The sequence below is a fragment of the Rhincodon typus genome, chromosome 4 (genome assembly GCF_021869965.1).
Source record: "Rhincodon typus isolate 14 chromosome 4, sRhiTyp1.1, whole genome shotgun sequence".
Taxonomy (NCBI): domain Eukaryota; kingdom Metazoa; phylum Chordata; class Chondrichthyes; order Orectolobiformes; family Rhincodontidae; genus Rhincodon; species Rhincodon typus.
In genome coordinates this window covers 110,725,483-110,750,223 of record NC_063335.1, presented here as the reverse complement: position 1 = coordinate 110,750,223, position 24,741 = coordinate 110,725,483, and the positions used below count along the sequence as shown (strand labels likewise).

Genomic DNA, 24,741 nt, shown 5'->3' with positions numbered 1-24,741 from the left:
TCCAGCTCTACACCTTCTTATCTATGTAAAGGGGGCCCTTTTAAGGACCATGAAGGGAATCTTTGAGCACATGCAGGGCATGGGCTTAGTGCTCACCAAAATTTACATCAGTCTTCACAATGAAAAAATGGCGTAGGTCTAGACATCAGAAATCAACACTGAAAAGAGGCACTAGCTGATATGCTTCAAAAGTTGATAAATCTGTCGACTCTGGTTAAACATATCCCATGCTGCTGAGGGAAACAATGGAGGCAATGTTGAGGCCTTGGCAATAAGTTTTCAGATCCTCTCTGGCCACAGGTGAGTTGGCAGAGGACTTCTAATTTTGTCCTGTTTGTTTTTTTTTTAAAAAGAAACATAACAGGGAGGAAGGATCAACCAGGAAATTAGAGGCCAGTCAGTCTAACCTGGGTGGTGGGTAATTTGCGAAAGGAATTCTGATGGGTAGTATAGATGTGCTCTTGGAAAGAGACAGATTAAATTGGGCATGGTCAGTATGGATTTAAGGGACAATCTTGTCTGACAAATTCAGTCAACTTTGTTGATGAGGTAAACAAGAGTATCGATAAGCATTTGTGGTGTATGTAGACTTTAGCAAGGCTTTTGATAAGGTTCTTCATGGTAGACCAGTCAAGAAAGTAAGAACCCTCGGGATTCAAGGTAGCGTGTCAGGTTGGATCCAAAATTGGATGAGAGGCATGAAGCTGAGGGTGATGGTAGAGAGATTTTTCTTTGACTAGAAGTCTGTTTCCAGTGGGGTTCTGCAGGACTTGGTGCTTGTTGGTTGATTGATCATTTAATGACTTAATCTCTGCACTTATGATCAATAAATTTGTGGATGACACACAAATTGGTAGTGTGGGAGGATAGCTGTTAGCTGCAGAGGATATCAAAGGACTGCTCACTTGGACAGAGCAGTGGCAAATATAATTCAACCTTGAGAAATTAGGTAATGTACTTGGGGAAAGCTAACAAGGCAAAGGATTCATATTGAATGGTAAACCTGAGGAAAGTACTGAAAATCAAAAGGAACTTGTACATATCCAGAGAGCCCTGAAGCTAGTAGGGGTGGTAGGTAAGCTTGTTAAGAAGGCTTGGCTTGCCTTGATTCACTGAGGCATAGAAAACAAGAGTGTGGAGGTTATGTTAAAACTGCATAGAATGCCTTGGGCCATAACTGGAGTTTTGCATGCTGTTCTGGTTATGACATTGTAGGAAGGATGTGATTGCACTAGAGAGGGTGCAGAGATTTAGCAGAATGTTGCCTGGCTCGGAGTCTGAGCTATGTAGAAAGATCATGTTCAGCATGAACGTGGTGGGGTCGAATGGCTGCTTTTGAGTTATAAATGTCTGAATTTTATATTTTAAGAAATAAGGAATGGTACTTGTCTGGATGGAGTAAATTGTTGCAATGTGGGGAAAAGACAAGATACCTTTTTAACAACAAAAAACTACATCCCTTTTTAAAAAAAAAAACCTCTGAATGTAATTAATGTAAACTGTAACTAATTTGTACAGGTAGAAAACTAATGGCTGATCCTGTTTTATTTTAAGTGCATTACTACAGCATTTGTATGAAGTGCAACAGTTTCTTTGACTATTTTGCCAAGTAAAATGCTGTGACCTTGTAATTCTTGCAATCAAGAGTTTTGAAACGTATGGAATAACTGAACATAACATAACATAATATGAAGTTATTCTTGTTGCCCAGTCTTTTGAATCTTGACTGTGATTGAACAGGGCTCCAACTTGCTTCATGCCTTTTTAGAACAAGAACTTAATAGAAGAAATTGAGTCAGTCATATGGGGCCAAGGACTTGCTCAGCCATTCAACAAGGTCATGGCTGACTATTTACCTCACTCCTGATTTTATTCTATTCCTGTATTCTTTGATTCCTGTAAGGGCCAAAAGATTATCAATCTTGGCTTTCAGTACCCACCATTGAGCATTTGTAGCTCTGAGTAAAGAACTCTGAAGATTTGCAACCCTTTGAGTGAAGGAATAAGTCCTGAATGACCAGTTTGCATTATCGTAAGACTTTGAGCCCTAGTTCTAGCCTCTCTGTTAGGCAACTAGCTCTTCAGTATCTAGTCTGTCAATGTCTCTAAGATATCTGGTATTCATTGGAATTTGAGGGTAGATCCATTAGAGTCCTTGCACAGAAGATGATAGTTTGGTAGATTGATGAATCCCATCTGTTCCTGCTGTATCATGTAGCCTTCTAGATTTGCATAGCTCGTGCCAATCCAGTTTCCTTTTGAAATCATGCATTGTCTCTTCTTTCACCTGTTTTATGCAATGTATTTCAGGTCATTAATACTTGTAATATAAAAAAAAGTTGTTCAGCTTTTTATTCAGCTTCATATTTTATGGTCTTAGTATGCTGTCACTGTGCAGTTGCAATGTGATTGGTGTTTGTCATGTATTTGATGCAGCCATCAATCCAAAAACATTGGATATTATGAGCAAATTAATTTCAGTGCTCGTGTGATGCTAGGTGTATATGCCTCAAGTCCTAAAGACTTGCAAATCGTATCAGACAGCGAAATATCCCTTTGGCTGCTTGCATCAAACAAGTTTCTGACTAACCAAATAGCCTAGGCTTGCAGAAATGTCAATACATTTTACAACATGAGTTGTCATTGTGCAACTAGGCAATTGCTGGATTTTCCTGAATGCACATAACGTTACACTGACAATTGGTTTAGGAGTGGACGTTGCATGTGTTAATACATAGGAGCCCAGTTCCTTGTAGACAGAATGTGTATACACATGCTGCAACTGTATCAACTCAACAAAATAGATGACATCAGCATAAGCCCATAAGATATGTTTGGCCCATCGGGTCTGCTCTGCCATTCGATCATGGCTGATATGTTTCTCAACCCCATTTTCCTGTCTTCACCCCATAACCCTTGATCTCCTTACTAATCAGGAACTAGCTTTCTGTCTTTAAATATGCTCAAAGACTTCACCTCCACAGAGTCACCACCTTCTGGCTGAGGAAATTGCTTCTCATCTCGGCTTTAAAGGGTCGTCCCTTCACTCTGAGTGTGTGCCCTCTGGTCCTAGCCTCTCTCACTAGTGTAAACATCATTTCCACGTTCACTCTGTCCAGATCTCTCAGTATTCTCTAAGTTTCAAACAGATTCACCTCCCACTGCCCTGCCCCAACATCCTTCTAACTCCTTCGAGTACAGACCCAGTGTCCTCAACAACTCCTCATAGGATAAACCCTTCATTTCCAGGATCATTCTGGTGCACCTTGTCTGGAACCCCCCAACATGTCTTCCTTAAATACTGAATCCAAAATTGATCACAGTATTCCAAATGCAGTCTTAGGCAGCCCAGACAGTACACTGTTGCTCTTGTAGCCCTCATGAAATGAATGCTAACATTGCATTTACTTTCCAAACTGCCAGATGAACCTGCATGTTAACCTAAATGGAATCCAGAGCTAGATCTCCAGAGTCCCTATGTGCTTCAGATTTCTGAAGCCTTTCCCCATTTAGAAAACAGTCTACAGCTCTATTCTTACATCCAAAAATGTATAATCTTACACTTTCCCACATTGTATTCCACCTGTCACTTCTTTGCTTCCTCTCCTAGCCTGTCCACGTCCTCCTGCAGCCTCCCTACTATATGCACCTCCACTTATCTTTATGCCATCTGCAAACTTATCACCAATGCTTTAAATTCCTTTGTCCAGATTGTTAATGTATAACACGAATTGTTGTTGTCCTGTTGCTGACCCATATGGAACTTCACTAATCACCGTCTGCCATCGTGAAAAAGACCCCTTTATCCCCAGTCTGCCTTCTGCCAGTCAGCTAATCCTTGATTCATGATGGTACCTAATATCATGGCCTCTTATCTTGTCTCCTGTGTGGCAACTTGTCAAAGGTCTTCTGGAAATCCAAATAGATCGTGTACACTAGCTCACCTTTGTCTACGTAGCTCATTATCTCAAAAGAATTCTAACAGATTTGTCAGACATGACCTCTTCTTGGTAAACCTTCTGATTCAGGCCTATTTTGCCATGCACTTCCAAGTATCTTTTTGATTTTGTTTTTTTTTTTCAGAATCATAAAGCGTGGGCGCATGACCCTTCGGTTCAACATAATCCCAAACTAAGCTAGTCCCACCTGCTTGCCCCAGGCCCATGTCCCTCCAAACCTTTCCTATTCATATATCCATCCAAATGTCTTTTAAATGTTGTAATTGTACCTGCATCCACCACTTCATTAGGCAGTTCATTCCACACGTGAACCACCCTCTGTATATTAAAAAAAATTGCCTCGTGTCTTTTCTAAGTCTTTCTCCTGTCACCTTTTAAAAATGTGCCCCTAGCCTTGAAATTTCACATCTTAGGGAAACGACTACTATCATCAACTCTATCAAAACCTCTCATTATTTTATAAACATCTGTTGCATCATCTCTCCATCTCCTAGGCTTTAGTGGGGAAAAAAAATCCCAGCCTTTCTTTATAACTCAAACCTTCCATGCTCGGCAGCATCTTGGTAAATCTTTTCTGAGCCCTCTCCAGCTTGATAATATCCTTCCTGTAACTGGGTGACCAGAACTGGACAAACCTATTTTTCTAATCAATCTGTTCAGCGATGTTACTCAATGCCATTGGAGCAGATGGGACTTGTGTAGGTCTCCTGGTCTGGGTTAGGGACGTTACCACCGCAGCACAAGAAGGGGCCACCAGTCTACGGCACCTGGTGGTCTCCAATCCAACAACTAACCAGGCCTGAGTATGCTTAGCTTCTGAGATCAGACAAGATTGAACGTTTTCAGACGAGAATGGCCATAATCTGCAATCTAATCCTTCATAATGGACTCTCAAATCTTACTAACGGCTGAGGTCAGGCGAGTTGACCAGTTGTTTCCTGTCTTCTGTCTCCCTCCCTTCTTAGATTACATTAGCCCTTCTCCAGTTGCTGGGACCTTCCTGATTCAATTGATTCCTGAAAGATCATTACCAATTCCTCTATTATCTCTTTCATAAGTGTCATCCCTCTGGTCCATGATTTACCCACCATCAGACCTTTTCCGCATCCCCAGTGATAGCCACTACACTCACCTCTGCCCTTTGCCTGTCTTGAAGTTGTGGTATTCTACTGGTGTCTTCCATCATGAATTCTGATGCAAAGTACCCATTTCTTTGTTCCCCATTACTACTACTACTTCCAGCCTCACTTTCCACCAATCCAATGTCCCCTCTTTCTTCCCTCTCTTTTACCTTTCTATATATCTTTCTTAAAAGAAAACTCTGGCAATTTTCTTTTATTACTGGCAATGGCAGCCATTTACCTGAGAAATGAAAGAGTTAACCTGACTGGTTTTTAATGTTTTCTTAATCAACTTGTTCAGAGGTGTTGTTTCCCACCACTGGAGCAGGTAGGACTTGAACCCATGCTTCGTAGCTGTAAGGTAGGGGCACTACCGCTTCCCTACAAGACCGATAAGTCTGTTTTTAAATTTTAAAGCAGGCAGGTTAATGGTCAGTCACAATTATCTGGTGCATTCTCTGTAAGCACCTCTACCAATTAGAGTCCACTTGCCAACGAATCAGCACTCTTTCTCCACATAGTATGAATGTTGGTTTTTCTCCTTGAGTGATAGATGAAAAGCTTTGTCAAATAGGTTTTTCAGATTTTTTTCCAAGATTAAACCAAACTTGTAGCAGGACCACACTGTAGTTACTTGTCCATGTATCACCAAATGGGTATTTGAGGTAATGTATGCTTTATTCAGTGAACCTAAAAGGAATTTAAGTTGTATTGTTCACATTTTGAATATGGAATTTTTTTTTTGCAGTTTTTAATCTAAAGCCTTTTTTTAGCTACTCTTAAAAGCTAGTCTGAAAAAAGGCCCCTCAAACGGTACTGTGTTTCTTTAGAATTGCTTATTGGAGAGCTTGAATCGAAGATGTTCTGACTTGAACACGAATATTGTGGCAGAACCAAGGTGAGCAGGAAAATGTTGTTTGTTGTTTAAATTCATTTACTTCAATCTTTTTAGATAAGGATCAAATGCTTATAACATGGAAAGTGTCAGAAATCTGGAAGATGAAACATTTCCAAGCTTTCTGTTGCAGTCTGAGAGAGGCAATAGCAGTGAAATTCTGGGAAATGTTACTGTCTCATCAAATTTTGGACTGCCTATGGCTGCTTCAACAGTTGCTAAAAACAAATCTGACTTGGGGAACAGGTGAGCAACATAACCATGTGCATTTATTTTTCTTTGTTAAGAAAATTCTATTCAAACAGTTTACAATCTTGTGAAAATGGTCATGCCATTCAGAAGATTTGAGTATTGTCATACATAAATCTTCAGTGACTGTCATTCCAGCATGCTCACATAGTTGGACTGCAGCACCATCAAGAAGATGCTTAAAATTTGTATGAGACCCATATTTCTTGAAGTTGTCTAGGTTAAGGCTGAAAGTACCAAGTATTTTACTAATATAATGGAACCTTGGGCTTTGAGTCAATGCTGTGTGAAATAACGCACGACAACATCTTTTTTGGGAATTAATAACAAATGCTGCAAGTGTAATTCAATCTGAAAGCTTGTCGTGAGCCATTAACTTCTTTTTTGAGACAATGGAATAGCATTATTTTTAAGTAAATTAATTTTTATTTTATGTAATTTCCACAAATTTCATGCAGAGCACCAGATGTTCAATCTTCATACTTGGAAGAAGTAAGATTTTCTACAGTGGATACACATTCATCTAATGTTTTGAACTCTGAAACCTGTCAAAAGTTTGCACTTAGTTTCAAAGATGAGTTGTAAGTATCTGGTCATTCTCGGGTTTTGGGAAAGATCAACTGCAGAAATGATGTGTTGATGGCGAAAGTTACCCCCTTTGAAGATGCTCCTTAAAATCTAGAGAGGTTTAGTAATGAAATCCCAGAGCTTGGAGCATATTTTAAATGTTTACTATATTTTGGAAAGGTCCTGGTGGATTGGAAAAAAACAGAAATCTAACATTTCTAATGAAGGAAGGAGAGATGGAAAGCTGCGAAAATCAGTCATTGGAAAATTTCCAGAATAGATTATTAAGGATGTATTAGCAACCCCTTTTAGAAATTCATTTAAGCAGCTAGAGTCAGTGTTTTTTTTTTTGTTTTCCTCTTGAAAGGAAACGTCAAAATAGTATTTGACAAAATTTGTTAGTTCTTTTTGAGCAAGTAACATGAACGATGAATAAAGGGGAACTGAAGTAGATGTGGTGTATTTGAACTTTTGAAAATACATTCAGTCGATAAAGTGTGATATTAAAGATCTTATGACACAAGATGTGTTAATGGTTTTGGTAGTTATATTAACAGGAAATGAATTCAATGTGTTTGGTTTCCTTAAGGTTGGCAAATTTTAATAACTGGAGTGCCATGGACCTGTGTTGGAACCTTGGCTATTGTTTTCCCCTGTTGAAAGTTCTTTCTTTTTACAGAGAACATGTTGATGACTTTCTTGATGCTCACTGTATTCCTGATGTGATGGAAAAGCACTTGGATGAATTTGGTTCCTTGCTCTCAAAAGTAAATCCGCAACATGCATTACCAGGGCAACACAACAATGCACAAGGTACCAAATTGGGATCTTTTTCTGTTGGCAAACTGGATGGCATGTATGTGCATCCAGTCTGAATCTCAGTAAAGTTAGCCATCAGACGTTAGTTTGACAGAATAATGCTATGTGCAAACCGTTTGCTTGAAAATAAGTACTGGATTTAAATGATCAAATAATATCAGTTGAAGTTGAGCATGCCATTGTAGTAGAGTTTTTGGATCTGAATTAAAGGAGAAAAATGGATTTTGGTCAATTTCAAATGAACTTTAAGTTATTCATTTCATTGCATATTTGAAATGCACTCTTGCCGGTGGATAAAAATATAAATAACTTAAATTTGTGTAAAGATGTGGCATGAGAATCATTTTTAAAAATTGAGATAAAAAAAATCAAGAAATGGAAAGCAAAAAGTTGCTTCACCAATGTCTTCAACAAAAGAAACCAGTTGTCATTGGAACATGTGATTACCCCACCAACACAATTGCCCTATATAACTGCCATCTGAAGTGGCCTACTAAGTTACTCTTAGTAACTAAGGTATAGTTGTATAAAAGTGCTTCAACAGCTATTGGCGTTATGGAACACATCTTGCTAGACAGGCTGCATGACCTCAAGAAGCTGTTCCATTGCTTCTTTTGGAACAAGTGGAAATGGCTGCTGCAGACCGTTGTTGCCAGCTAATCCAGAATACTGGTTATTTGTTAAGAATTTTCTTTTAAATTAACTGCTTTTTTCTTTTGGCAGAGAGTTCTCCTGTGTTGGATTGTTTGACTGATAATGAGAAAGGAAATAAGGTATTTGGAACCAAAATATTGAACGTTTTATTGAGCTACAACTTAATTCAAGCCAAAGTTTATAAATTAAAATAATCTAATCATATCAAATGTTTTTGATCAGTAAACATCTATTTGCATTATTTAATGTACCAAAGATTTTACAAAATGTATTTATAGAACTAAATAAATATCTTTGAAATTGTTTTGCTTTTTAACGCATGTTTACCAATACTTGAAGTGTAAATGAATAAGCAAGCTGCTTTGCTAAACTCAAGTTCCTCTGGTGGTAGTATCCTGGATGATTCATCTATGAATTTGTCATCCACCATATTATCAGAAGTGAGGTTGTTAGTTATATTCAGAGGTTGGATAGCTAGAGATCATGTTCCATATCCACTCCACTTGACATGGATGAGGAGAGTATTGTAGTCTAGGGGGTAGAAATTGGGGAAACTGAGGTGGGGCGAAAACTAATCATGACATGAAGGTAATTTCCAAGTTTGTCCAGGGGCCACACTGTCATAGAGTCATACAACACAGAAACATGTCCTTCAGTCCAAATCGTCCATGCTGACCAGTTGCCTCAGGTCCCTTTTAAATCCCTCCCTTTTAAATCTTTCTCCTCTCACCTTTTCATTTTTTTTGAAAAAATAATGCCTCTAGTTTTGAACTCCCCTAACCTGGGTAAAAGACCTTTTGCTATTCACTTTACCTATGCCCATCATGATTTTATAAACCTCTATAAGGTCACCCTTCCATCTCTGACACTGCAATGAAATAACTCCTAAAGAAACAGGAGGATAGAGCTGATTTGGTACGTGGCTGGAATGATGCAGGGTAGCAGGCATGGATTCTTTGGGGACTGGGACTGATTCTGTTAAATAGGTCTGTCAGGACTATCAAAAAGTTGCTTCTCTTGCTTGTAACCTCTGGTAGATACAAACCTACACCGCCCAATATTTAATCATAAGAGAGCTCATTGATTCCAGGTATTAGTCTGATAAACCTTCTCTGAGCTACTACTAATGCATTTACATGCTTCCTTTGAATAGGTTGATCAATATTGTAAGAATACACCTGACTCCTGGGGGGCAGAGGAAGTTCACCAGGATGTTGCCTGGAATGGAACAATTGAGTGAAAAGGACAGACTAGATAGGCTTGGATTGTTTTCTCTAGAGCAGAAAAGGCTGAGGAGGTTGTACTTGAGGTGTATAAGATTGAGGGTATGGGTAGGGTGAATAGAGAGCAGCTGTTCCCCTTGTTTGTGGGGTCAATCATGAGAGGAGAGACAGCCGATTCTGAGGGGATTTGGGGGATAGAGAATTTTTCACTTCAGCAGGTGGTGGGAATCTGGAATGCACTGTCTGGGAAGGTAGTGGAGGCTGGAACCTTTGAAACATTTCTTTCTTTCAAAAAAAAAAAAAAAAAAATTTGGATGAGCACTTCAAATATGATATGGGAGGAGTACAGGAAACTGGGATTAGCACACTTTCAGCGGTAGTAATGTTGGTTCAGATTTGATGGGCCTTGTCTGCACTGTTTGAGTCTATGATGTGGTCTCACCAGTGTCCTTTCATAATTTTTAAAAATAACTTGAAACAAAGAGTGTGTGAAGTGGTTGATGGCTAATATAAGTAAATCTAAAAGCCTCTATTGTGATTATTTTAAAAAAAAAAGTCCAATTAGGGATCAAACCAGGGATTTATGCATCGTGACCAGAGAGATCCAACGAGCATTTCCAAGAGTAATTACCATGAAAGATACATTTTCAACAGGCTAAACAGTGATATAGGGGAATTTGTGTTTTAGTTCAGCCAGCTTTACTTAAGGTTGATGACACCGAACTGAATGAGATGGATCAAGAATACGGAGAGTAATAATTATCATGTTTAACTTTTGTTATTTATAATTTTTTTGTCATAAATTGTTTTATTTCAACTCATGAGAACCATGTATAGCTTTGATTTTGTATTTCTAAGTTCAGAGCTACGGGCAGGACATTAGTTTTAGTTTCTTTTGAGTCATACTGGGTTGTCTGGAAACTTGTTTATGTTTTACACAAGATGTTACAAAAGAAACCCTCGGTCAACAGTTCTGTGCTTTAGAAAAAAGGGGTGGAGAGAGGGGAAAGAAGTGGCCTATGGCCCATCGGTATGCCCTATGATACAGGGAGGCAAACGGAATAAAGCTACCTTTTTCAGAAAGGCAGAACTATCCATAAGATTGGTGAGCACAGGCTTCTTTCCAAGAAATTAAGGAAAAGGATTGTAAGAGCAGCAGTGCTGTTAGCATTGTCCAAAGTAATCAAAGCTAAGGAGGAAGTAAGTTGATAGAAGTTTAATTAAAGGGTCTTGAGATAAGACATTAACCAAAGATAGCATTGAGTGAGTGCAGAACCTTGTCAGAAAGGTGAAGTACAGTTGTGCTTATTAAATATAGAACTTTTGAAGTGGAAGTAGGATACCACTTCCACTAAGGTTTTTTGTAGTTATGTTATTGAGGATAACAGCTGAATGTCTGTCTATTTCTGATACTTGTAAGAAAATAGTTGTATAGTGTAAAATAGTTCTGTGCACCTTCTTTTGAGTGTAATAAACTTCATTGTTCCTTTGATAGTACAATGGCAGTCTTGTGTGGAATATGTTCAGTGACTGACCGTCATAGTAGGCAAATAGACCATTTAAGTTTTTTTTCCACAATAAAGCCAGGTTTCTTTCTGCAATCTGACTAGCTGGGTCCATAACAACAGTTTGCTTGAGATGAAATTTTAATGGCATTACGCATGTCTAATTTAACTCTGGAACATGGATTTGTATGGTTACCAGCAAAAATCCATTTTAAATGAGCAACATAGCCAGTTTGTCAGAGCAAATTGCTCAACATTTCATACCTAAGTTGTATCTTATCCTGAATTTGTAATAGTTGGCTTCTATGTCATTAGGTTGATGACCCAAAGGACCCTGGAACATCCCCTGGAACGAAACAAACGGATGAGGATTTGGACATTAGACGATACAGCGACAGTCTAGCTAGTTTGTTAGAAGATGAAAGGCTGTTGTCGCTGGCTAGTTTAGAAGACCAGTCCACAGGTACAGTGCAACATGATGGTTTCCTGTTTTTCTAGTGATTGGAAATGGTCACTTTTTACATTGTACATAAACTATGCAGTATGAATCATTTAACAGAAGAACAGATGAACCTGTAGTTTACTCCTGCCTTTTCAAAATGTTTGCAGTGTCCAAAGTAATTTTTGTTCACTGCACCAAAAATATTTTTGAATGGCATGAGCTTACTTTCATGCATTCAAATAAATTCCTATTTTTTTTTCAATCTAAAGTAAAATAGTGTAGAATCTTGCAGCAGAGAAGTTGTCCAATTGGCCCATCAGACCTCTAGCACTTGTTGAAAGCTGTTTTTGTTTAGTCCCCTTTTCCTCTGTAGCCTTGCAATGATGTTCTTTACCAAGTGAAAATATAGTGCAAGCAGGTGCAACAGCAAACGAACTGTTTTGTAAGGCATTGTATTGCACAAAGGCTCTTCTCACGACTGGCTTTTTTTTGACAATTATTGTAAATCTATGTCCCCACCCCGATACTGTCCCTTTTGCAAATGGTAACAGTTTGACTGTAACCATAACTGTTTATGATTCTAGTTCTTTGTTTTTCTTTACTCGTACAATCATTGCTCATTAAGGTCGAAGTGCATAGCCCATCTGCCTCACTTTCTTCCTATTCAGACAACTGTGTAAAACCAAGCTGTAGGCAGCATGGTGGAACAGTGGTTAGGGCTGCTGACTTACAGCACCAGGGACCCAAGTTTGATTCCATCCTCCGGTGACTGTATGGAGTTTGCACATTCTCTCTGTGTTTGTGTGGGTTTTCACTAGGTCCCTTTCACTCTTTCCACCCCCCCTGCCCCAAAACTACCACCACCACCAGTTTCCTCCCACAAGGAAGTGCAGGTTAAGTGGATTAGCCATGCTAAATCGCTTATAGTATCCAGGGATGTGTAGGCTAGGTAGTTTAGCCAAAGTAAATGGCTTACGGAGATAGGGTGGTGGGATGCTCTTTAGAGTGTTGCTGACTTGATAGGCTGAATGGCCCCGTTCTGCAATGTAGGGATTCTATGATTGTAAGCTGTTGTGCATCTGGACTAATATGTCCACATGGTTTAGTGTTGCATTTTATTTTGTAACGCTGCAGCTTTGGAATGGTTCATTACAGTAAAGATGCTGTATAAACATAATTCCAAAAATTAATAATACTTCAATTCTAACAGATGATGAGTTTGATGCTGAAGCATTTGGTGATGAGAGGCTGGACGTTTATTTCAAACAGTTGGTCCCGCCAGGAATGCAGAGGGGTCATACTGAAGGACAAGAACTCCCCGAAGTCCATGCTGCACTTCGAGTACCCAGTAATAATCCAACCAGATGGCACCAGGTAATTTCAAACCCTGCCAATGCCATTGCACCCTGTCTCTAAGTTTTGATTATTATAATACAAATAAAAGTTTAATTTTGTTCATGATGCAGTATGACAGCACCCATCTTCATTTAGGTTTGTGTGAATCAAAAGGAGCATTCTAATCTCTAAAGAACGCTACTCTGATTCTGTAAACGTTTGGGTGCACCCTATGTATTTTGTGTTGCCAATTTGCTTTTTGTGCATATAAGGATTCATAATGATCCAACGCTGCAGCATAATTACTTGCATGTTAGCCATTTTAAATAGTGAGCTAAATCTGTATGTATTTCAAAGTAACTACTTGAGCTTAGCTGTGATAAGATGTTTAGTCTGTCCTAAAATAGCTTGTGATCAATCATATTGGAAACTGGAATAACTTCTATTTCTCACAGGCTACAACATCTTGAATAGAAATCCAGTATGCAGTTTGATACTTGATACAATTAGATGCACCTAACATTTCAATTGCCAAGTTTTCTGGGCTATCCTTAATGAAATGTTTTGTTTTTAAATCCCACTAATGAAGCACAGTTAACTAGTAAAATCTTGAATTTGCTTTTCAGATTAAACATGTACGGGTTTACTATCATTGAACATCATTGCATCATGTTGGTGGACTCTACTAACGCCACAAATTGTTGTCAAACTGCATGTTCCTCTGCACTTGTTGGTATCCTGTACCAGACTTCCCATACTTGTTTCAGTCTGAATCGGGAGAATACCTCACTTTTTTTTTTGCAAGCAGACAAAGTGTGATTTTTCAGGAAATCGAAGAACAGAAAGTCCTAAGATTCCATGGTTCTGAGGAACCAAAAAAATCTTTACAAAAGAACACCAGAACAGCAATAAAATCCACGATACTTGTACAACTTGTATTTTGACAGCCAGTATTAATGGTGTCAATATGAGTAACAGATTGTGATTGTACACCTCACAGTTCAGAGCAAATGCAGTCTAGACAGATCCCATTGCTTTGTGAGCAAATCCCTGCCCCCACACAGTTGTCATCCAATCACATTAAATGTCAAGGGATCAGCTTTTTTCACTTGTGGGAACTCCCTATCAGTTGCTTTCATAAGGATCTGCCTCAATGACTGTTTCCTTTCTGCTTGATAACTTCCTTCTTTCATAGACCTGTGTTCCCTTGGACTCTGGAAACTGCACTCCATAATTTATGTGCTAGCACAATTCTAGCTTTTCACTGACCATCGGCTTCACCATCAATCTAATCTGGCTATGTAGAATGAAACTAATACTGCTTGTGGTTTTTCCTTCACCCTTTTAGGGCAGCAAGGTGGCTCAGTGGTTAGCACTGCTGCTTCACAGTGTCAGGGACTTGGGTTCAATTCTACCCTCAGTTGACTGTTTGTTTGTGTGGCGTTTGCGCATTCTGCCTGTTTCTGTTTGGGTTTCCTCTGGGTGCTCTGGTTTCATCCCACAGCTCAGAGATGTGCAGTTTAGGTGTATCGGCCATGCTAAGTTGCCCATAATGTCCAGTTAGCCATGGGAAATGCAGGATTACCGGGATATGATACGGTGGGATGGATCTGGATGAAATGCTGTTCGGAGGATTGGGGTGGACCAATGGGCCTGCTCCCACACCGTGGGGAATCTATGATTCTTTCCAAGACCTAGATTAAACTAGAGCTGCCAAAGTATCCAGAATGTTTCTTGAGCCCTGACACCAACACTTGGTTGCCTCATAATATCTGGAACTAGTTCCTGAGCACAATTAGTGTAGAGTGATTTAGAATGAGAATAGCCTTTATTGTCATGTGCACTCGAATGAGTGCAGTGAAAAGTTTTTTTTGTAATGTCACCTCATGGTGCTGTCTTAGGTACAGATACTTTGTTGTTACAGAATTGAAATAGTTTTTATTATCGTTCAGTATTTTTATATTTTTTTAAAATATATCTTTAAAGTACTCAAGTTATAGGCCCTTTTCACTGAGTATGTGTCTGATGGGCTTCAGAACATGAGGCCTTGCTTCTTCCAAGCACTGACCTCTACCATGGACTCGCCTCCAGGACTTGTCTGCCTGGCCAGCCCGCGTTTGCTCTGCTCCTGCTCCCGCTCTGGGCTCTGGCCCACGGCTTGCTTCCCAAGCTGGCCTGGTCTCCAACTCATCTCCTAAGCCTGGCTGGTCTTGCACTGTGTTCTCCATTCTCTCCAGGTGGCAAAGTTTAAGAAGTTAAAAGTTGGGTTGGTGGGTGGGAGAAAAACTGCATCGAAGAAGCGGGGGGAAAAAAAGGAAAAGGAACTGGCAACCAGAGAAGCTGTGGCAGGAGCGTCTTACTCTGTCACCATCTTGAGTTTCATTTAGTTACTAACTACTTCTGACTTCTTAAATCCCTTCCACAATTTTCTTGCCCGTAGTATTGCTAAAATTAGCACTGCCTAACATGGAGCCTACGTCTGAGTCTTAAAGAATAGAAAGGTCCTTTGGCTGATTGTATCTGTGCCAGTTGTCAAGCACCTATCTGGTCCCCTTTTTTGTTAAGTTGTATACTGTACAATTTCAAGTGATCACCTAAATACAACTTAAGTGTTTTTTAGTTACTGCCTCTGCTAGCTTTTCAGGCAATGTTGCGAACCCACTGGGGTAGCACTCAGTTAATCCAGCTGGTAATTCCAGTTTCAACTTGCTCACAGAGAGCAAATCAGTTTTCACTAAACAAGTCCTCAGCTCCTGACTGACTGCATGTTGCAGGAACCCATGGCCTCAAAAACAGAGTTCGTAATAAGTATTGACTTCCTTGCTGTGCAATTATGCATCTATCCTGGTGACTCCTGTTTTTTTTTTTTAAAAACTGCTCTTTCTCCTTAGAAGTCTACAGTTTTTTTGTTTTTGAAAGGCACAAAAATAAAAATACAACGCACTCTGCCTCTTGCTATGAAGCCAGTCTTGGAATTAATTTGCCAAATTGTCTTGGATCTTATGGGAGACTCACCAAGAAGTTAAGATCCCATGTGAGATGTTGTCAAAAGCCTTACTAAAGTCCCTGTAGCCTGTATCCAATGCACTGCAATCATCCAAACATTTAGACACCTCTTAAAACTTTAGAATCAAAACTGTCTGATATCATGATCCCCTGGTAAAGCCATGCTGACTATTCTTGATTTTAATTTGTCTTTCCTAGATACTTGATTCTGTCCCTCAAATCTTTTTCCTCAGTTATCTTTCTAAAAATAATGTTACACTCGCTGGCTTCTAGTTCCCTAGCTTATTCAAGAAAGGTAGGAGGAATAATGGTGCCACTCCCCTTTGCACTCCACTCCCCTTTGTCCAGGAGTTGAAAAATAATGTTAGAGACTCCTGCAGTCTCTAACCTTGCCTCCCACAAGAGATTGGGCCTCATATCATTTGGGCCTGGGGCCTAAACCATCTAAAGGCCTGTTTAAACTGCTGATATCTCATCCATCAATTATTATAATTTGTTCAAGTATATCATCGTCCTCTTCCCTGATTCCTATACCTAAACTGTTTTCTATTAAGAATATAGATGTGAACTACTCATTTAAAGCCTCAACTATGCCTTCATATCCCTCATGGTCCTAATGGTTTTTGCCTGGCTATTTTCGTGCCCCTAATATGCTTTTGGATTTTCTTGTATCTAACTTGGCGGTGTGTTGTTTTTTTGTGATGCACTCTCCTTTCTTTGATTCTCTTTAGTAACCACTGGACTTTGTATGTGCTTTGAGGGCTTCTGGTGTTCGGAGTCCTCTATCGACAAAAACCTTTTTTTTTTCCTCCTTCAATCCTGTATATCCCTCTATGTGGAGTTCTTTACTTTTTTTTTGTTCCATTTTTTTCATTTTTAAAAGAACACTTGCCTTACACTTGCATTATTTCCTTTTTGAAAGAATCCCAATTTCTGATGTAGTCTATGGTACAAGTAGCTGCTCCCTGTCCACTTTTGGCCACATCCTGTTTTATCAGTTTGAAATCAACCTGCTCCCAGTTCAAGACTTTTTTGTTTTCTGGTCCATCTTTGACCATTTCCCTTACTACCTTTTTTAAATCTTGCGGAGGTATGGTCACTCTCACTGAAATGCTCTGCCATAACAATTAGGTTCAGCACTACCCAACTACTTGTGGGACTTTCTGCAGGCTGGATACATTTTAAGATTTTCCACCCTGCCTCTAAACCATTCTTACTTATTAATGTTGTGAAAGTTGAAATTTCCTGCTATGATTATCCTATTACTTTTACACCTAAGAAATGTGGCTCCCAACAATTTTGACCCTTTGTTTTAAGTTTTACCTAATGGCCCAAGTTGAGGAGCCTTCAAAGATACTATACCTCCTTTATTACAGTTATTAGCGTCAGCATTTCCTCTCTTTTTTAACTCCTCGCTATACCCCAAATTATTGAGCTCTCAGTCCTGTCCCTCACTCAACAATCTATCCTTGATTAGAAGTGGTGTTGTATCTCCAAGTTAATCAACAGTCTCACCATGTTTTACCTTATGGTTCTCTGTTTCATTTCAGCTGACAAACTAGTATAAAGCCCCACTAATAGCACACACCATTTGTGGTTCAGGAACTGACCCTGTGAATTAATAATCTAAAGCCTTCTACACTAACCATACATTCATGTGCCATATCGATATTTTTCCATGCCGTGTAACATGTGGCACTGCGAATAATCCAGCGATGACAACCTTGATTTTACTTTTCAATCCAAATTCTTGTTGTCGAACCTCCTCCTTCTTACTGTCTGTTATTAGTACCATGACCTGTGAAAATTCTCCCTCCTCCCTGCTTCTGAATGCTTTGCAGCTGTCAGAAATTCTTGACCCCGGCCCCAGGGAGGCAACACACTATCATGAAGTCACCTCAGAAATCCCTGTTGGTGCACCTTGCTACTGAGTGTCCTACAAGTATACAGCTCTTTCTTTTGTTTATTCTCTGCTTGTGTTGCTGAGCTCTGACTACACTACCCAGAGGAACCTTCACATAGCATTTTCCAATGTAGAACAAAATCTGTTCTTAAGTTTTTTGTTTTTGGATTTCCTACAGTGTGGAAACAGGCCCTTCGGCCCAACAAGCCCACACCGACCCTCGGAGCGTCCCACTCAGACTCATCCCCCGATAACCCACCTAACCTACGTGTCCCTGAACACTATGGGCAGTTTAGCATGGCCAATCCACCTAACCTGCGTGTCTTTGGACTGTGGGAGGAAACTGGAGGAAACTATACTCGGGCGTGGGGAGAATGTCCACACAGACAGTCACCCAAGGGTGGAACGGAACCCCAGTTCCTGGCGCTGTGAGGCAGTAGTGCTAATTACTGAGCCATTGTGCTGCCCAAGTGTGATGCATTCTGGGGCTTTCCTGACTCCTTGCCTCCCTTAATATGACTGACGGTCACCCATTGCTTCCTGACTACACTTTCTTAAGCTGTAGGGTGACCACACCTAACCACGTGCTACCAGTATAACACAGCCTCCACTTGCACTCCCGCTCCAAAATCTGGTGCTCAAGCTGACCAAACGTGGAGATGCATAGCCTGCAGGATGTGTGAATCCTCGGACACAAGATTTCATACATACTGTGCCAGACATGTTGCTTTAACATGGGTAAAAACAACTTGCCCAGTACCTACTAATTAGCTTATTGCTTTGTGCTGATGTCATTTTAGTAAGGCTTTTCGGGTCTGGCTGGTTTCCTGCTGGGATTTAGCTGCTGTTGAGCTCTATCTGGGCCTTGGCGCTCAGGTTTTTATTGAGAATCTGTGCCAACATTTGCTCTGCTCCACTCCCTTTAGTTACTCTTGAAGTCATCAGTAGCCTGTAGACTAGAAAACATTATTCTTGTTCATCTTCTGAGCCCCACTTGCGTCTGCATTCCCTGTCTGCTTCACAGTGACACTGACTTGCTGCACCCTTCTCAGTTCACTTCACAGTTATTCTGACTGCTGCACCTTTCATTCATACTTGTTTTAAGCTCTTCTTCAGTGACACCACCACCAGAACCAGAACCCCCACTCCCCCAATTTGCTGAGTGGCCTGTTGAAATTGTACTATCCTCACCCTTGACCACATTGCTTGGTATCTTCTAATTGTCTGGTGTTGCAGTAATGTCATTTAGTTCTAAGTCTTCAAACCTTATGATGTGTGAGCTATTTTGCTGGAAATAATTATTAAACCATTTTTCTGGTTAAAATTGTGCTTTTGAAGGATTGTTTGTCATGTTGTAGGATAATTTTCAAGTGCCTCCTGTTCGACAAGCAGCTACTGGAATGGATTCTGCACCATCAAGTGGTGAATTGGAGGCCGTCCGACAGAGTACTTTGCAAGGACAGTTGTTGATCTCTAGTTCAGCAAGGCAATTGGTATGTATATTATTCTTGCTTTCTAGATTTATTACAGAGAAGTAAAACTCTTAAGTGCTTTGTGCACATGTTTTGAATGTGCAATATCTATGAAATTGCTTGAAAATTAATTACTCAATCTTTTCTTACATCTGCAAGTAATCACCACTGAATTTTGTCATTTTATACACAGGACTTGGGTATGACCCTGTCAGCCTACAGCTTTAGAAACCTTTGGGGATGGCATGATGGCTGAATGGTCAGACTGCTGCCTCACAGCACCAGGGACCTAGGTTTGATTGCACCCTTGGGTGACTGTCTGTGTGAAGTTTACATGTTCTCCCCATGTCTGCTTGGATTTCCTCCTACAATCCAAAGATGTGCACGCTAGGTGGATTAGCCATGGGAAATGCAGGGTTACAGGGATAGATTAGGGCTTGCGTCTGGACTCGAGTGGGCCAAATAGCCTTTTCCCACACTGTAGGGATTCTGAGATAACTATCCCATTTTAATAAGGTAATAATTCCATAATGTTGGGGTTAGCGTATTGAAGTGGATGGCTGAAAAAAATAAGCTAACCAGAATATAGGGTAGATAATGACTAAGGTTAACACAATCTGTGAACTCTACTCTGGTGTTTAGCTATCTTTAAATATAAAATAATGGCATAAAGACTGACTCTACCTTCAATTTACCTGTAGCCTAAAATATTAAATTCGCTGAGTGAGTTGCATGCTCTTTGGTTGTAGTGTTACTCTAAATATCCATTGAGTAAATGCCAATGGTTTCTTAACTTTACCAGTAAGTAGCAAAGCATTACAGTTCAAGAAGAAACTGGTTTTGATCTACAATCTAGGCTATTTTAGCTCAGCAAGACTAAAGTGCTACAATTAGCGTCATATTACCCTGAGTTTAAGCATGCAGTGAAATGGCTGCATTTCCCAACTGTAATTGTTCACTAGTCTTTGCTCGAAATGAGGCATATATGACACTGACTGAGAACCATCTGCGACCTGGCTCTTTGTTGCAACCTGTTGGTATTTGTACCTCACTTTCAAGAGAAAATTGTTGAGCAAAGTACACTAAATATGACGAGCATCTTTATTGTACAGGATTTGGCATGCAAGAATATGGACATCTTGTTACAGTTGTGCAGGATTTTGGTGAGACCAGGTCTCCTCACTCGGGGTCTCTTTTTTGTTTTTTTTTCTATCTTGCCCACTTTGTGTGTTTATGGGATGTGGGCTTTGCTGGCAAGGCCAGTATTGTCCATGTCTAGTCACCCAAAGGGTCTGGAATCTCTTGTCGGCCAGACCAAATAAGGATGGTGGTTTTCTTTTCCTGAACTGAACCAGATTTCTTTTTAGAACAGTAGATAGTGGTTATCTTTTGCCATTAGCATATCTTTTTTAAAATTCATGTTTATTCATCTGCCATGTTGGAATTTAAATCCACATTCCCAAAATATTAGCTTTGCGGAGGGGGGTTTCTGGATTACTAGTACAGTCACTTTACCACGACACTACTGTTTTCACCCATTGTTATATTTCTTTGAAGGCAGTGCAGTGAAAGTTTACTAGATTGATCCATGTAATGTTTTTACTGAAGGGGTTCAATTATGATAATGACATTGAATGTCAATGGGTTATAGTTAAGTTTGTTCTTTTTGGAGGTGGTCATGGCCTGGCACTTGTCTGGGAAAAACAGAATGCCAGAGTATTATTCCATGAGTTTGTATATCAACTTTTTTCAAAAAGATATGGGTGTTTTTGCACACTGATCATTTGAATGCAAGCATGCAGATGCATCAAGCAGTTAGGAAGGCAAATGACATATTGGCCCTTGCAAAATGGTTTGAGTACAGAAGTAAGGAAGTCTTAATGCAGCTGTACAGGGTCTTATTGAGACCACGGCCTTGTTGAGACCACAGCTTTGTCTAAAAAAAAAAGTATACTTGCTGTAGAGAGAATTCAGCAAATGTTCACCAGACCGATTGCTGCGATGGCAGGTTCCTCATTAAGGTGGTTGCATCAACTGGGCCTGTACTCACTTGAAGTTTAGAAGAATGATATAGGACCTCATTGAAACATAAAGTACTGTGTCTATTATGTCAAACTCTGTCAAAGATGATGATTCCCCTGACCAAAGGATCCAGAACAAGTCTCAATATGTAGTAGGCCACTTCCGACTGAGACCAGGAGAAATTTCTTCTCCAGATGACAACGCTGTGGAATTCTGTAACAAACACTATAGAAGTGTGGTCACTGTTTTAAGAAGGAAATAGATTTCTAACTAAAGGCGTTCAAGGGTATGGGCGAAGAGCAGGAACAAAATATTGAGGATCAGCATTGGTCATGTTGAATGGCGCAGTGGGCTCAAAGGCCTGTTCTTGCTCCTACTTTCAGTTGGGCTGGGAATGCTGCTGTGAAAAACTCCTACAGTGATAACCCTGAAGTAAGATGATAAACTTCCGACGGCAATGATTTTCATTCTGTGCCAGGAATGATGTCACCACCCAGTGGCAATTTTCCCCTGATTTTCATTGACTCCAGTTTTACCAGGATGACTTGACATGTTTGAAAGCTGCCTTGATAACCAGTGCAGTTATGCTCCCCTGGCTTGTGGGGTTCAGCTCGTTTGTCCTTCTCTTTTTTTTTGAATCAGAAGTGTGAGGTCAGGAGCCAAGTCCCCCTGGTGGAATCTGAAAGTGAGCAAGCTTTCCTCTGCAAGTGTCCTTCGAGAGTGCTGTTGAAAAAGTGTTTTTATCAATTTGTCAAAGAGTAGGCTGCGGCCATAATTAGCTGAGTTGTATTCATCCTGCTTTTTGTGTACAGGTCAAACCTGGGTAGTTTCTGTTGTTGGGTAGATGTTAGTGTTGTAGCTGCTCTGGAACAACTTGGCTTGGGGCTCAACTAGTTCTGGCACACAAGGCTTCAATACTAAAAGGTTATAGGCCAGGATGTTGTTGTGCTAGTAACTTTTTGGTATCCAGGACCTTCAGCCATTGCTTATTATCGTAGGAGTGAAACTAATTAGTTGAAGAGTGGAATCTGAGGAACTCTTTGAGGTCAAGGTAGATAATCCACTTTGCACTTGAGTGAATTGCTAAGGGTTGCCATCCTCAGAAGAAATTTTGAAGCATGGTGAAATACTTCACCTGAGGAAGGAATATCGTTCCGAAAGCTTGTGATTTTTAATGAACCTTTTGGACTATAACCTGGTGTCGCGTGACTTCAGACTTTTTACATTGTGTATGCCTTTCTCCCTGCTTGAGAATGGGGATAATTGTGGAGCCTCATCTCCCTGTTATTTGTTTGTCATGACCATTCACAACTGAATTCAGTTGAGTTAGCATTAAGACGCTGCAAGGATCACAGTAGATTTTCCAACAGCTTCAACCAGAGTAGCCTTTTTTTTTTCAGCTCTGATCCAAACTTAAATATAAGCCTCAGCTGTCTTTCACATTATTAATGATACACCTCATGGTTTGCTCTGCTTACAACTTGGGTCTGAAGTAACTCATTTTGATTGATGTTTCTCTGAACTGCAAACCACACTAGTTACAAATTGTCATTTATAAACTTTTGATTTTTTTTTTTTGGCAACAACCAGAGAACTTTCCTAAGTTCCACCTGCCTCCATGACAATATAGTCTGTTATGGGTTATTGTCAAACTGACAAATATTTCTTTGAACTGCTATTTCTGCAAGGAGTACAGGCATGGTCTTTTTAAGTTTTTAGCCAAGTCAGTCTGCCGACTGTTTAATAGCTCTGTCTCTATTCTGACTGTGTTCTTAAACCTGCAGTTTTTCAGTTTAGGGAATGTAACTTAAATTGTATTCTAAAATGAGTAAGCTGTAAACTAGATATTTGCAAACTTGCTGTTCTGGTTGAGGTAAGTTACTTTAACACAGCCAAGATTGAACTTGAATTTTTCAATTGCATACTACTACATTATGGCAATGAATTTGATAAGTGAACAATGTATGAATTTTCAACATGAATTATCAACTTACTATATTAATTTATAATGCAGCTTCGAGAGAGCAATCATCCCAGCTTTAGACCAGGACTGGAAGGTGGTAGTTCTGATGAGTCTATTGGACCACTTGATGAAATAAATGATGTTGGATTTGAATTTAGAAGAAGAGCAGAGGGTCAGGTCATAAACTCACCAGTTGTGGGTAAGCACAATACTACTGTGTGCAAGACTGCTATGTAATCAATTTTCATACAGATGATACCCAGCCAAAACTGCAGGAGCTTTTGTGCTGGCTGTCATTTTGTTTTTTAAAACTTGTTTCAGTCACCACTTTCTTGTGTTTAACTTTTATGGTTTTTTTTTTTGGTAGAGTTGCAGCTTGAAAAAGCTTTTTTGCACTGAACATCTTAATGATTCACTGGCTAACCAGAACTTTCTCTTAGATGAACACCTGACCTTTTTTTTTTCAAGATGCGTTTTTGAATCTTGATGCAAGGTTTGGTGAGAGTTGGCATGTTTTGTTGAGCTAAGTTTTATGTTTGAAAACCTTTGGTCTCCAGTTGATCCAAGGACTTTTTTTTAAAATTCTAGATAAATTCAGATGCATGTCTTTGTTCTTCGCATTTTCTTGTGTTCAAGAAGTTATGTGCATTGTATTATTTCAGATGAAAAGTTAGCATAAAGAGATCTTTAACAGCTTATTCCAGCTTTGGCGTTGTTCACTGATTTGTCCCATCTTTAGACTTTACGACAAGCTCTATTCCCTCGAGCTTGGGGCTTAATAGACTTGTCCTTTTTGCAACATTTGGCAATCATGGAGCAGGGTACAGCCAGCAATGACCTGCCCTTTACATGGTGAATCACAGGGTGGGGAAGGATCAGCTCCTGCAATTCTCAGACCACGTTCACATCCCAGTAGAAAATCGCTGCTTATCTTTAACGTTGCAACAATGATGTAGTTGTCTGACAAGACCCAAGTGTGGGGTTGTTGTGCAAGTGTAGGCAATTAATAAATAATTGGGCCTGGGACTTAGAATCATTTTGAATGGGATTAGAATCATTAGGGGTTAGTTTTGGACTGGTGCAGACTCAATGGGCCAAAGGGCTATCAAAGGCTAGTTTCCCCAAAATAGGAGTTTGTGTTGAGGGTTCTGAAGGAAGATTGAGGCCGGGAGTTAAATTTGCACTTGTATAGAGGCTTGGGGTGAGACAGCAGTAATGTACTGTGCCTCCTGAGCTTAGGGAAGGAGTACATTGAAGGTTCATCTGAGCACTCCCTGAGAAGTTGGGCTTGTCCAGAGATTGAGGAGACTGGGCCAGTTTTGTCTTTGGACTTCCTGGGACTGAGGTGAGAAGCATAAGAAGTTGATCCCACTCTAGCCTAGGACACTTTGATGAAGGGTTCCAAACGGATTCTCCCTCCATCCAATTCCTGGGAGCAATTTTCAGCATCGTGGCTGGTCATTCAGCCCATCAAGTCTGCACCGCCCTATCCCTGTAATTCCATATTTGCCATTGACCCATCTGGCCTGCACATTCTTTGGAAACTGCGGGGCAATTTACATGGCATATCCACCTGACCAGCTCATCTTTGGGAGGAAACTGGAGT

At 40.0% G+C, this 24,741-nt stretch overlaps 1 protein-coding gene across 1 annotated transcript in view; it reads left to right on the top strand.

The window, feature by feature from the left end:
- LOC109933048 (centrosomal protein of 192 kDa) overlaps positions 1 to 24,741 on the top strand; it is an 80,956-nt gene that overhangs the window by 6,503 nt on the left and 49,712 nt on the right. The window contains exons 2-9 of the mRNA XM_048596195.1: positions 6,033 to 6,221; positions 6,683 to 6,805; positions 7,471 to 7,604; positions 8,334 to 8,383; positions 11,308 to 11,455; positions 12,645 to 12,808; positions 19,037 to 19,171; positions 23,187 to 23,334. Of these exons, the coding sequence (XP_048452152.1) occupies positions 6,055 to 6,221; positions 6,683 to 6,805; positions 7,471 to 7,604; positions 8,334 to 8,383; positions 11,308 to 11,455; positions 12,645 to 12,808; positions 19,037 to 19,171; positions 23,187 to 23,334 (1,069 nt within the window). The 5' untranslated portion in view covers positions 6,033 to 6,054. The remainder of the gene's footprint in view (positions 1 to 6,032; positions 6,222 to 6,682; positions 6,806 to 7,470; positions 7,605 to 8,333; positions 8,384 to 11,307; positions 11,456 to 12,644; positions 12,809 to 19,036; positions 19,172 to 23,186; positions 23,335 to 24,741) is intronic.